At 45.0% G+C, this 17,832-nt stretch overlaps 1 protein-coding gene across 1 annotated transcript in view; it reads left to right on the top strand.

Moving 5' to 3' along the window:
• The window catches only part of ARL6 (ARF like GTPase 6), a 29,092-nt gene extending 11,727 nt beyond the window's left edge, over window positions 1-17,365 (top strand). The window contains exons 4-7 of the mRNA XM_078623340.1: window positions 285-379; window positions 1,527-1,656; window positions 9,816-9,871; window positions 17,278-17,365. Coding sequence (XP_078479466.1) covers window positions 285-379; window positions 1,527-1,656; window positions 9,816-9,871; window positions 17,278-17,303 — 307 coding nt within the window. The 3' untranslated portion in view covers window positions 17,304-17,365. The remainder of the gene's footprint in view (window positions 1-284; window positions 380-1,526; window positions 1,657-9,815; window positions 9,872-17,277) is intronic.
• Window positions 17,366-17,832: the final 467 nt, after the last annotated feature.

Below are 17,832 nucleotides of genomic sequence, written 5' to 3'. Positions count from 1 at the left end.
TTTTCTTGCCGTGGTTTTCCCCACCTCATGACGATGATGATTGCTGCTTGTGTCGCGCCCGAAACGTCGTGATTTCATTTATTTTATTTCACACCCTATGTGAGACTTCGCCGAAAGAATCAAAAGAGTTTGATCGCAATATCCGTCAGAAAAATCGCAATTTAGATATTTTCCACAAATCGTTCGGGCCAGCTCCATAGGCACTGCTGCTGCTGCTAGCAGCCACTTGCCCCCACAGTCTGTGAAGGCTACATGAGGTTGGGGGGATCTTTGTCTGTGTGCAGGGAGGCCCAGGCAGTGATCTTTGTGGTGGACAGCAGCGACCGCCTCAGGATGGTGGTGGCCAAGGAAGAGTTGGACTCACTGCTGGCTCACCCTGGTACCACACGCGGGGGGGGAGAGACACGGGGAGACGCTGGGAGACACGGGGAGATACGGGGGGATGTGGAGACACGCGGGGAGACACGGGGAGACACGGGGAGACACGGGGAGACGTGGGGAGACACGGGGACACACGGGGACACGCAGGGAGACACGCAGGGAGACACGGGGAGACACGCGGGGAGACGTGGGGAGACACACGGGGAGACGCTGGGAGACGTGGGGAGACGCGGGGAGATGCGGGGAGACACGCGGGGGGACACGGGGAGACGCTGGGAGATACGGGGGGACGGGGGGAGACACGGGAGAGACACACGCGGGGAGAGACGGGGGGAGACACGCGGGGAGACACGGGGAGACACGGGGAGATGCAGGGAGACACTGGGAGACACGGGGAGATGCTGGGAGACGCGGGGGGAGACACGGGGAGATGTGGGGAGACGCTGGGAGACACGCGGGGAGACGCGGGGAGACACGGGGAGACACGGGGACACGTGGGGAGACACGGGGAGACACGGGGAGAGAGAGAGAGACGCGGACTCCAAATCTCCAGCAGCAGCAGGCATCGTCGGGATCTGGGATAGAACCCACGACCTCCTATAGACCAGGCGAGGTAGTCAACATCTCCACGGGGAGAAAGAGAGAGACGCAGACTCCATATATACAGCAGCAGGCATCATCAGGGGGTCTGGGATAGAACCCACGACCTCCTGTAGACCAGGCGAGGTAGTCAACATCTCCACGGGGAGAAAGAGAGAGACGCAGACTCCATATACAGCAGCAGCAGGCATCATCAGGGGGTCTGGGATAGAACCCACGACCTCCTGTAGACCAGGCGAGGTAGTCAACATCTCTCAACCACCGTGACGTTACCATGGTTTCAATTACCTCAAATCAGAGCGCGTAACCACGGTACCGGCGTGTGTGGTGACCACGGTAACGGCGTGTGTGGTAACCACGGTAACGGCGTGTGTGGTGACCACGGTACCGGCGTGTGTGGTGACCACGGTAACGGCGTGTGTGGTAACCACGGTAACGGAGTGTGTGGTGACCACGGTAACGGAGTGTGTGGTGACCACGGTACCGGCGTGTGTGGTGACCACGGTAACGGCGTGTGTGGTAACCACGGTAACGGCGTGTGTGAGATGTGAGTGGCAGGAGGGTGCCTCTGCTGGTCTTTGCCAACAAGATGGACTTGAAGGAGTCTCTGTCGAGCGTGGCCTGTTCCAGCCTCCTGGGGCTTCCAGACGTGCACCAGTCTCCCTGGCACATCGTGTGAGACTCACACACACAGACACACACACAGACACACACACAGACACACACACAGACACACACACAGACACACACACAGACACACACACAGACACCTGTTCCAGCCTCCTGGGGCTACCAGACGTGCACCAGTCTCCCTGGCACATCGTGTGAGACTCACACACACAGACACACACACACACAGACACACACACAGACACACAGACACACATACAGACACACACACAGACACCTGTTCCAGCCTCCTGGGGCTTCCAGACGTGCACCAGTCTCCCTGGCACATCGTGTGAGACTCACACACACAGACACACACACACACAGACACACACACAGACACACACACACAGACACACACACAGACACCTGTTCCAGCCTCCTGGGGCTTCCAGACGTGCACCAGTCTCCCTGGCACATCGTGTGAGACACACACACACAGACACAGTCACACACACAGACACACAGACACACACACAGAGACACACACACAGACACACACACAGACACCTGTTCCAGCCTCCTGGGGCTACCAGACGTGCACCAGTCTCCCTGGCACATCGTGTGAGACACACACACACAGACACAGTCACACACACAGACACACAGACACAGACACACACACAGAGACACACACACAGACACCTGTTCCAGCCTCCTGGGGCTACCAGACGTGCACCAGTCTCCCTGGCACATCGTGTGAGACACACACACACAGACACACACACACAGACACACACACACAGACACACACACACAGACACAGACACACAGACACACACAGACACACACACACAGACACACAATCACACATATACACAACAACAACCGCCATTCGCCACTAAGTGGCGGTGACGTCACCACGACGCTTGTGCCAGGCCAAGTGCACCTTGAGGCTGCCACGTGAAGTGTCGAACGCCCGCTGGCAGGAGGTCACGGGGCAGACCCAGCAGGTGCCACGGGTCGACTGACCGAGATGACTGGCTGATGCACCACCTGTGCCCCCTACTGTGCCAAATTGCTGTGCTTTAGCCACTCGGCGCTCCGCTCGTTGTTGTGAGCGTCGCTCCTCCGCCCTCCGTTGTTGTTGGAGGGCGACTGCCTCCAACTACCCAGCAGCGTCCTTCACGAGCCTCCTCCACTGAGGCCGATCTTGACACCGCTGGTACCAGTCATCGGCAAGTCCACTCAGCTCCACGTCCTCCTGTACCACATCACTCCATCTCTTCTCTAGCCCGTGCCGCGCCCGTTTAGCCCCCTCGATCCGGTCATCATCACCGCCCCCCTTCATTCGAGAAGAGCCACCATCCCCTGTTGTTTGGCAGATTTCCTGCCCCCATCCCCACGCACAGCCACTCCTAGCGCTGACTGGAGCCAGAACCGGTCCATTGGCAACGTGTCCTGTTGTTGTGCTGAGTCAGGGCGGTCCGATCGCTCGGGGAATGGCAGCAGCCTTCTCTCTGCAGTGAGAATTCAATGTACACACACGTACACACACAGATTCACTCACACAGAGACTCACAGATTCACTCACACAGAGACTCACAGACACACTCACGCAGAGGCCAACAGACTCACGCAGAGACACATAGATTCACTCACACAGACTCGCTCACACAGAGACACAGATTCACTCACGCAGAGACCCACAGACTCACTCACACAAAGACACATAGATTCACACAGAGACACACAGACTCACTCGCACAAAGACTCATCACACAGAGACAAATACAGAGACTCATCACACAGAGACTCACAGACTCACTCACACAGAGACTCATCACACAGAGAGCCACAGACTCACACACACAGAGAGCCACAGACTCGCTTACACAGAGACCCACAGACTCACTCACGCAGAGACCCATAGACTCACTCACACAGAGACCCACAGACTCGCTTACACAGAGACTCATCACACAGAGACACATAGATTCACTCACACAGAGACCCACAGACTCACCACACTGAGACCCACAGACTCACTCACACAGAGACACATAGATTCACTCACACAGATACCTACAGACTCACGCAGAGACACATAGATTCACACAGAGACTCACAGACTCACTCACACAGAGACCCACAGACTCACTCACACAGAGACTCACTCACACAGAGACTCACAGATTCACTCACGCAGAGACCCACAGACTCACACACACAGAGACTCACAGACTCACTCACACAGAGACACACAGACTCACTCACGCAGAGACCCATAGACTCACTCACACAGAGACCCACAGACTCACTCACACAGAGACCCACAGACTCACCACACAGAGACCCACAGACTCACTCACGCAGAGACTCACTCACACAGAGACCCACAGACTCACTCACACAGAGACACAGACTCACCACACAGAGACACACAGACTCACCACACAGAGACCCACAGACTCACTCACACAGAGACCCACAGACTCACTCACACAGAGACACATAGATTCACACAGAGACACAGACTCACTCGCACAGAGACTCATCACACAGAGACAAATACAGAGACTCATCACACAGAGACTCACAGACTCACCACACAGAGACACACAGACTCACTCACACAGAGACACATAGACTCACCACACAGAGACCCACAGACTCACTCACACAGAGACCCACAGACTCACTCACACACAGAGACCCACAGACTCACCACACAGAGACCCACAGACTCACCACACAGAGACCCACAGACTCACTCACGCAGAGACCCACAGACTCACCACACAGAGACTCACAGACTCACTCACACAGAGACCCACAGACTCACTCACACAGAGACACATAGATTCACACAGAGACACAGACTCACTCGCACAGAGACTCATCACACAGAGACAAATACAAAGACTCATCACACAGAGACTCACAGACTCACCACACAGAGACACACAGACTCACTCACACAGAGACACATAGACTCACCACACAGAGACCCACAGACTCACTCACACAGAGACCCACAGACTCACTCACACACAGAGACCCACAGACTCACCACACAGAGACCCACAGACTCACCACACAGAGACCCACAGACTCACTCACGCAGAGACCCACAGACTCACCACACAGAGACTCACAGACTCACTCACACAGACCCACAGACTCACTCACACAGAGACACATAGATTCACACAGAGACACAGACTCACTCGCACAGAGACTCATCACACAGAGACAAATACAGAGACTCATCACACAGAGACTCACAGACTCACCACACAGAGACACACAGACTCACTCACACAGAGACCCATAGACTCACCACACAGAGACCCACAGACTCACTCACACAGAGACTCACTCACACAGAGACCCACAGACTCACTCACACAGAGACCCACAGACTCACTCACACAGAGACTCACCACACAGAGACTCATCACACAGAGACCCACAGACTCACTCACACAGAGACCCACAGACTCACTCACACAGAGACCCACAGACTCACACACACAGAGACCCACAGACTCACACACACAGAGACTCATCACACAGAGACCCACAGACTCACACACACAGAGACTCATCACACAGAGACCCACAGACTCACTCACACAGAGACCCATCACACAGAGACCCACAGACTCACTCACACAGAGACCCATAGACTCACACACACAGAGACTCATCACACAGAGACCCACAGACTCATCACACAGAGACCCACAGACTCACACACACAGAGACTCATCACACAGAGACCCACAGACTCACTCACACAGAGACTCATCACACAGAGACCCACAGACTCACACACACAGAGACCCACAGACTCACACACACAGAGACTCATCACACAGAGACCCACAGACTCACTCACACAGAGACCCACAGACTCACTCACACAGAGACTCATCACACAGAGACCCACAGACTCACTCACACAGAGACCCACAGACTCACACACACAGAGACTCATCACACAGAGACCCACAGACTCACTCACACAGAGACTCATCACACAGAGACCCACAGACTCACTCACACAGAGACCCACAGACTCACTCACACAGAGACCCATCACACAGAGACCCACAGACTCACTCACACAGAGACCCACAGACTCACTCACACAGAGACTCATCACACAGAGACCCACAGACTCATCACACAGAGACCCACAGACTCACACACACAGAGACTCATCACACAGAGACCCACAGACTCACTCACACAGAGACCCATCACACAGAGACCCACAGACTCACTCACACAGAGACCCACAGACTCACTCACACAGAGACTCATCACACAGAGACCCACAGACTCACACACACAGAGACCCACAGACTCACACACACAGAGACTCATCACACAGAGACCCACAGACTCACTCACACAGAGACCCACAGACTCACACACACAGAGACTCATCACACAGAGACCCACAGACTCACTCACACAGAGACCCATAGACTCACTCACACAGAGACTCATCACACAGAGACCCACAGACTCACTCACACAGAGACCCATAGACTCACTCACACAGAGACTCATCACACAGAGACCCACAGACTCATCACACAGAGACCCACAGACTCACACACACAGAGACTCATCACACAGAGACCCACAGACTCACTCACACAGAGACCCACAGACTCACTCACACAGAGACCCACAGACTCACTCACACAGAGACCCACAGACTCACTCACACAGAGACTCATCACACAGAGACCCACAGACTCACTCACACAGAGACCCACAGACTCACTCACACAGAGACCCACAGACTCACACACACAGAGACCCACAGACTCACTCACACAGAGACCCACAGACTCACTCACACAGAGACCCACAGACTCACACACACAGAGACCCACAGACTCACTCACACAGAGACCCACAGACTCACTCACACAGAGACCCACAGACTCACACACACAGAGACTCATCACACAGAGACCCACAGACTCACACACACAGAGACTCATCACACAGAGACCCACAGACTCACTCACACAGAGACCCATCACACAGAGACCCACAGACTCACTCACACAGAGACCCATAGACTCACACACACAGAGACTCATCACACAGAGACCCACAGACTCACTCACACAGAGACCCACAGACTCACTCACACAGAGACTCATCACACAGAGACCCACAGACTCACACACACAGAGACCCACAGACTCACCACACAGAGACTCATCACACAGAGACCCACAGACTCATCACACAGAGACCCACAGACTCACACACACAGAGACTCATCACACAGAGACCCACAGACTCACTCACACAGAGACCCATAGACTCACTCACACAGAGACTCATCACACAGAGACCCACAGACTCACTCACACAGAGACCCACAGACTCACACACACAGAGACTCATCACACAGAGACCCACAGACTCACTCACACAGAGACTCATCACACAGAGACCCACAGACTCACACACACAGAGACCCACAGACTCACTCACACAGAGACCCACAGACTCACTCACGCAGAGACCCACAGACTCACTCACACAGAGACTCATCACACAGAGACCCACAGACTCACTCACACAGAGACCCACAGACTCACTCACACAGAGACCCACAGACTCACACACACAGAGACCCACAGACTCACTCACACAGAGACCCACAGACTCACTCACACAGAGACCCACAGACTCACTCACACAGAGACCCACAGACTCACTCACACAGAGACCCACAGACTCACTCACACAGAGACTCATCACACAGAGACCCACAGACTCACTCACACAGAGACTCATCACACAGAGACCCACAGACTCACTCACACAGAGACCCACAGACTCACTCACACAGAGACCCACAGACTCACACACACAGAGACCCACAGACTCACTCACACAGAGACCCACAGACTCACTCACACAGAGACACATAGATTCACTCACACAGAGACACACAGACTCACCACACAGAGACACACAGACTCACTCACACAGAGACTCACAGACTCACTCACACAGAGACCCACAGACTCACCACACTGAGACCCACAGACTCACACAGAGACACACAGACTCACTCACGCAGAGACCCATAGACTCACTCACACAGAGACCCACAGACTCACCACACAGAGACCCACAGACTCACTCACGCAGAGACACATAGATTCACACAGAGACTCACACAGAGACCCACAGACTCACCACACTGAGACCCACAGACTCACTCACACAGAGACCCATAGACTCACTCACACAGAGACCCACAGACTCACTCACGCAGAGACACATAGATTCACACAGAGACTCACACAGAGACCCACAGACTCACCACACTGAGACCCACAGACTCACTCACACAGAGACCCATAGACTCACTCACACAGAGACCCACAGACTCACCACACAGAGACCCACAGACTCACTCACGCAGAGACACATAGATTCACACAGAGACTCACACAGAGACACACAGACTCACCACACTGAGACCCACAGACTCACTCACACAGAGACCCATAGACTCACTCACACAGAGACCCACAGACTCACTCACGCAGAGACACATAGATTCACACAGAGACTCACACAGAGACCCACAGACTCACCACACTGAGACCCACAGACTCACTCACACAGAGACCCATAGACTCACTCACACAGAGACCCACAGACTCACTCACGCAGAGACACATAGATTCACACAGAGACTCACACAGAGACACACAGACTCACTCACGCAGAGACTCACTCACGCAGAGACCCATAGACTCACTCACTGATGAAGATGACGATGTTGTTGATGTTGTTGATGATGTTGTTGATGATGATGTTGTTGACGTTGTTTATTTATGATGTTGATGATGTTGATGGTGTTGATGTTGTTGATGATGTTGTTGATGATGTTGATGATGTTGATGATGTTGTGGTTGATGTTGTTGATGTTGATGATGTTGATGGTGTTGATGTTGTTGATGATGTTGATGTTGTTGATGATGTTGTTGTTGTTGATGATGTTGATGATGTTGTGGTTGATGTTGTTGATGTTGATGATGTTGATGGTGTTGATGTTGTTGATGATGTTGATGTTGTTGATGATGTTGTTGTTGATGATGTTGATGATGTTGTGGTTGATGTTGTTGATGTTGATGATGTTGATGGTGTTGATGTTGTTGATGATGTTGATGTTGTTGATGATGTTGTTGTTGTTGATGATGTTGATGATGTTGTGGTTGATGTTGTTGATGTTGATGATGTTGATGGTGTTGATGTTGTTGATGATGTTGATGTTGTTGATGATGTTGATGTTGTTGATGTTGATGATGTTGATGATGTTGATGGTGTTGATGTTGTTGATGATGTTGTTGTTGTTGATGATGTTGTGGTTGATGTTGTTGATGTTGTTGATGTTGTTGATGATGTTGTTGTTGATGATGTTGATGTTGTTGATGTTGATGATGTTGATGATGTTGATGTTGTTGATGATGTTGTTGTTGTTGATGATGTTGTGGTTGATGTTGTTGATGTTGTTGATGTTGATGATGTTGATGTTGTTGATGATGTTGATGTTGTTGATGTTGATGATGTTGATGATGTTGATGGTGTTGATGTTGTTGATGATGTTGTTGTTGTTGATGATGTTGTGGTTGATGTTGTTGATGTTGTTGATGTTGTTGATGATGTTGTTGTTGATGATGTTGATGTTGTTGATGTTGATGATGTTGTTGATGTTGATGTTGTTGATGATGTTGTTGTTGTTGATGATGTTGTGGTTGATGTTGTTGATGTTGTTGATGTTGATGATGTTGATGTTGTTGATGATGTTGATGTTGTTGATGTTGATGATGTTGATGATGTTGATGGTGTTGATGTTGTTGATGATGTTGTTGTTGTTGATGATGTTGTGGTTGATGTTGTTGATGTTGTTGATGATGTTGTTGTTGTTGATGATGTTGATGTTGTTGATGTTGATGATGTTGATGATGTTGATGTTGTTGATGATGTTGTTGTTGTTGATGATGTTGTGGTTGATGTTGTTGATGTTGTTGATGTTGATGGTGTTGATGTTGTTGATGATGTTGATGATGTTGATGTTGTTGATGTTGATGGTGTTGATGTTGTTGATGATGTTGATGATGTTGATGTTGTTGATGTTGATGTTGTTGATGATGTTGTTGTTGCAGTGCGAGTAACGCTCTGAAGGGAGAGGGACTGCAAGAGGGAGTGGATTGGTTACAAGGTAACAGCAACATCAACATCAACATCAACATCATCATCAACAACATCAACATCAACATCAACATCAACACATCATCAACATCAACAACATCAACATCAACAACATCAACATTAACATCAACATCAACACAACAACATCAACACATCAACAACATCAACAACATTAACATCAACATCAACACAACAACATCAACACATCAACAACATCAACAACATTAACATCAACATCAACACAACACATCATCAACACATCAACAACATCAACAACATTAACATCAACACAACACATCATCAACACATCAACAACATCAACATCAACAACATCAACATTAACATCAACATCAACACAACAACATCAACACATCAACAACATTAACATCAACATCAACACAACACATCATCAACACATCAACAACATCAACATCAACAACATCAACATTAACATCAACATCAACACAACAACATCAACACATCAACAACATCAACAACATTAACATCAACATCAACACAACACATCATCAACACATCAACAACATCAACATCAACAACATCAACATTAACATCAACATCAACACAACAACATCAACACATCAACAACATCAACAACATTAACATCAACATCAACACAACACATCATCAACACATCAACAACATCAACATCAACAACATCAACATTAACATCAACATCAACACAACAACATCAACACATCAACAACATCAACAACATTAACATCAACATCAACACAACACATCATCAACACATCAACACAACAACATCAACCTCAACACAACATCATCAACACATCAACATCAACAACATCATCAACATCAACACATCAACACATCAACATCATCAACATCAACATATAAACATCAACACATCAACACACCAACATCAACACATCAACACAACAACATCAACACAACATCATCAACACATCAACATCAACACATCAACATCAACAACATTAACATCAACATCAACAACATCATCCACATCAACATCAACAACATCAACATCAACAACATCATCAACATCAACACATCAACATCAACAACATCATCAACATCAACACATCAACATCAACAACATTAACATCAACATCAACACAACAACATCAACCTCAACACAACATCATCAACAGATCAACATCAACAACATCATCAACATCAACACATCAACACATCAACACATCAACATCATCAACATCAACATATAAACATCAACACATCAACACACCAACATCAACACATCAACACAACAACATCAACACAACATCATCAACACATCAACATCAACAACATCATCAACATCAACACATCAACATCATCAACATCAACACATCAACATCATCAACATCATCAACATCAACACATCAACATATCAACATATCAACATCATCAACATCATCAACATCATCAACATCAACACATCCACATATCAACATCAACACATCAACATCATCAACATCAACACATCAACACATCAACATCATCAACATCAACACATCAACACATCAACATCATCAACATCAACACATCAACATCATCAACATCAACACATCAACACATCAACATCATCAACATCAACACATCAACATCATCAACATCAACACATCAACACATCAACATTAACAACATCAACACATCAACATATCAACACATCAACACATCAACACATCAACATCAACACATCAACACATCAACATCAACACATCAACACATCAACATCATCAACATCAACACATCAACACATCAACATTAACAACATCATCAACATCAACACATCAACATCAACACATCAACACATCAACATCATCAACATCAACACATCAACATCAACACATCAACACATCAACATCAACACATCAACATCAACACATCAACACATCAACATCAACACATCAACATCATCAACATCAACACATCAACATCAACACATCAACACATCAACATCATCAACATCAACACATCAACATCAACACATCAACATCATCAACATCGACACATCAACACATCAACACATCAACATCAACACATCAACATCATCAACACATCAACATCATCAACATCAACACATCAACATCAACACATCAACACATCAACATATCAACATCAACACATCAACATCATCAACACATCAACATCATACACATCAACACATCAACATCAACACATCAACACATCAACATCATCAACACATCAACACATCAACACATCAACATCAACACATCAACATATCAACATCAACACATCAACATCATCAACACATCAACACATCAACATCAACAACATCAACATCATCAACATCATCAACATCAACACATCAACACATCAACATCAACACATCAACATCATCAACACATCAACATCAACAACATCAACAACATCAACATATCAACATCATCAACATCAACACATCAACATCATCAACATCAACACATCAACATCATCAACATCATCAACATCAACACATCAACATATCAACATATCAACATCAACACATCAACACATCAACACATCAACATCATCAACATCATCAACATCATCAACATCATCAACATCATCAACATCATCAACATCATCAACATCAACACATCAACATCATCAATACATCAACATCATCAACATCGACACATCAACACATCAACACATCAACACATCAACATCATCAACATCAACATATAAACATCAACACATCAACACACCAACATCAACACATCAACACAACAACATCAACACAACATCATCAACACATCAACATCAACACATCAACATCATCAACACATCAACATCATCAACATCAACAACATTAACATCAACATCAACATCAACAACATCATCAACATCAACACATCAACATCAACAACATCAACATCAACAACATCATCAACATCAACACATCAACATCAACAACATCATCAACATCAACACATCAACATCAACAACATTAACATCAACATCAACACAACAACATCAACCTCAACACAACATCATCAACAGATCAACATCAACAACATCATCAACATCAACACATCAACACATCAACACATCAACATCATCAACATCAACATATAAACATCAACACATCAACACACCAACATCAACACATCAACACAACAACATCAACACAACATCATCAACACATCAACATCAACAACATCATCAACATCAACACATCAACATCATCAACATCAACACATCAACATCATCAACATCATCAACATCATCAACATCAACACATCAACATATCAACATATCAACATCATCAACATCATCAACATCATCAACATCATCAACATCAACACATCCACATATCAACATCAACACATCAACATCATCAACATCAACACATCAACACATCAACATCATCAACATCAACACATCAACACATCAACATCATCAACATCAACACATCAACATCATCAACACATCAACACATCAACATCATCAACATCAACACATCAACATCATCAACATCAACACATCAACACATCAACATTAACAACATCAACACATCAACACATCAACACATCAACATCAACACATCAACATCATCAACATCATCAACATCAACACATCAACATCAACACATCAACACATCAACATCATCAACATCAACACATCAACATCAACACATCAACACATCAACATCAACACATCAACACATCAACACATCAACATCAACACATCAACATCATCAACATCAACACATCAACATCAACACATCAACACATCAACATCATCAACATCAACACATCAACATCAACACATCAACATCATCAACATCGACACATCAACACATCAACATCAACACATCAACATCATCAACACATCAACATCATCAACATCAACACATCAACATCAACACATCAACACATCAACATATCAACATCAACACATCAACATCATCAACACATCAACATCATACACATCAACACATCAACATCAACACATCAACACATCAACACATCAACATCATCAACACATCAACACATCAACACATCAACATCAACACATCAACATATCAACATCAACACATCAACATCATCAACACATCAACACATCAACATCAACAACATCAACATCATCAACATCATCAACATCAACACATCAACACATCAACATCAACACATCAACATCATCAACACATCAACACATCAACATCAACAACATCAACAACATCAACATATCAACATCATCAACATCAACACATCAACATCATCAACATCAACACATCAACATCATCAACATCATCAACATCAACACATCAACATATCAACATATCAACATCAACACATCAACACATCAACACATCAACATCATCAACATCATCAACATCATCAACATCATCAACATCATCAACATCATCAATACATCAACATCATCAACATCGACACATCAACACATCAACACATCAACATCAACACATCAACATCAACACATCAACATCAACACATCAACATCATCAACATCAACACATCAACATCAACACATCAACACATCAACATCAACACATCAACATCAACACATCAACACATCAACATCAACACATCAACATCATCAACATCAACACATCAACATCAACACATCAACACATCAACATCATCAACATCAACACATCAACACATCAACATCAACACATCAACATCATCAACATCAACACATCAACATCAACACATCAACACATCAACATCATCAACACATCAACACATCAACATCAACACATCAACATCAACCACATCAACATCATCAACACATCAACATCAACACATCAACATCATCAACACATCAACATCATCAACACATCAACACATCAACATCATCAACACATCAACATATCAACATCAACACATCAACATCAACACATCAACATCAACACATCAACATCATCAACACATCAACATCATACACATCAACACATCAACATCATACACATCAACACATCAACATCAACACATCAACATATCAACATCAACACATCAACATCATCAACATCAACATCAACAAATCAACATCATCAACATCAACATATGAACATCAACACATCAACACATCAACACATCAACATCATCAACATCAACACATCAACATCAACACATCAACACATCAACATCAACACATCAACATCATCAACATATCAACATCAACACATCAACATCAACACATCAACAAATCAACATCAACACATCAACACATCAACATCATCAACATCAACACATCAACAACATCAACATATCAACATCAACACATCATCAACATCAACATCATCAATATCAACATATCAACATCAACAACATCAACACATCAACATATCAACATCATCAACAAATCAATATCAACACATCAACATCATCAACATCAACACATCAAAATCATCAACATCAACACATCAACATATCAACATCAACACATCAACATCAACACATCAACATCAACACATCAACATCATCAACACATCAACATCATCAACATCATCAACATCAACACATCAAAATCATCAACATCAACTACATCAACAACATCAACACATCAACATCATCAACATCATCAACAACATCAACACATCAACAAATCAACATCAACACATCAACATCAACACATCAACATCAACACATCAACAAATCAACATCAACACATCAACACATCAACAACATCAACACATCAACATCATCAACATCAACAACATCAACATATCAACAAATCAACATCAACACATCAACATCAACACATCAACATCAACACATCAACAAATCAACATCAACACATCAACACATCAACTACATCAACAACATCAACACATCAACATCATCAACATCATCAACAACATCAACACATCAACAAATCAACATCAACACATCAACATCAACACATCAACATCAACACATCAACAAATCAACATCAACACATCAACACATCAACAACATCAACACATCAACATCATCAACATCAACACATCATCAATATCAACATATCAACATCAACAACATCAACACATCAACATATCAACATCATCAACAAATCAACATCAACACATCAACAAATCAACATCAACAAATCAACATCAACACATCAACACATCATCATCAACAACATCAACACATCAACACATCAACAAATCAACATCAACACATCAACACATCAACAACATCAACATCATCAACATCAACACATCATCATCAACAACATCAACACATCAACACATCAACAAATCAACATCAACACATCAACACATCAACTACATCAACAACATCAACACATCAACATCATCAACATCATCAACAACATCAACACATCAACAAATCAACATCAACACATCAACATCAACACATCAACATCAACACATCAACAAATCAACATCAACACATCAACACATCAACAACATCAACACATCAACATCATCAACATCAACACATCATCAATATCAACATATCAACATCAACAACATCAACACATCAACATATCAACATCATCAACAAATCAACATCAACACATCAACAAATCAACATCAACAAATCAACATCAACACATCAACACATCATCATCAACAACATCAACACATCAACACATCAACAAATCAACATCAACACATCAACACATCAACAACATCAACATCATCAACATCAACACATCATCATCAACAACATCAACACATCAACACATCAACAAATCAACATCAACACATCAACACATCAACAACATCAACATCATCAACATCAACACATCATCAACATCAACATATCAACATCAACAACATCAACACATCAACATATCAACATCATCAACAAATCAACATCAAAACATCAACATCATCAACATCAACACATCAACACATCAACCACATCAACACATCAACACAACATCAACATCAACACATTAACATCATCAACATCAACGCATTTCGTCAAAGTCCATGTAGGTAGCAAATAAATCACCAGTGACGATTATCTGAGCCAGTCATGGGCCTCCCCTAGGTCGACTCAGCCTTAAATGAGTAGCTGGTGCGGTGTGTGAACATCGCCACTGGGGAGACAAAGGCGGCCGGGCGTGGTGCTGGCCACCCGCCCCCTCGTGTGCCACTGTGCCGGCCTTCATAGGTGCCACTCGCTAACAGCACTTGCCCCAGCAGTCTGTTGAGGCTACACGGGGGATCTTTGTTGTACGTGTGTGTACGTGTGCGTGTGTGTACGTGTGTGTACGTGTGTACGTGTGTGTACGTGTGTGTACGTGTGTGTGTGCGTGTGTGTACGTGTGTGTACGTGTGTACGTGTGTGTGTACGTGTGTGTGTGTGTACATGTGTGTACGTGTGTGTACGTGTGTGTGTGTGTACGTGTGTGTGTGTGTGTGTGCGTGTGTGTACGTGTGTGTGTGTGTGTGTACGTGTGTGTGCGTGTGTGTGTGTGCAGATCAGATCCGTTCAATGAAGACTTGAAGGACAGAACAACTACACACACACCCACACACTCACCAACACACTCACCCACACACTCACCAACACACTCACCCACACACTCACACACACACTCACACACACACTCACCCACACACTCACACACACACTCACCCACACACTCACCAACACACTCACCCACACACTCACACACACACTCACACACACACTCACCCACACACTCACACACACACTCACACACACACACACTCACACACACACTCACCCACACACTCACCCACTCACCCACACACTCACCAACACACTCACCCACACACTCACCAACACACTCACCCACACACTCACCCACACACTCACCAACACACTCACCCACACACTCACACACACACTCACCAACACACTCACCAACACACTCACCCACACACTCACCCACACACTCACCAACACACTCACCCACACACTCACCAACACACTCACCAACACACTCACCCACACACTCACCCACTCACCCACACACTCACCCACCCACTCACCCACCCAGCCAACTCAA

This window comes from Lampetra planeri, unplaced genomic scaffold (assembly GCF_965212315.1).
Source record: "Lampetra planeri unplaced genomic scaffold, kcLamPlan1.2.h2 scaffold_221, whole genome shotgun sequence".
NCBI lineage: Eukaryota > Metazoa > Chordata > Hyperoartia > Petromyzontiformes > Petromyzontidae > Lampetra > Lampetra planeri.
The sequence above is the reverse complement of the archived record's forward strand: the minus strand, read 5'-3'. Positions and strand labels throughout refer to the sequence as shown.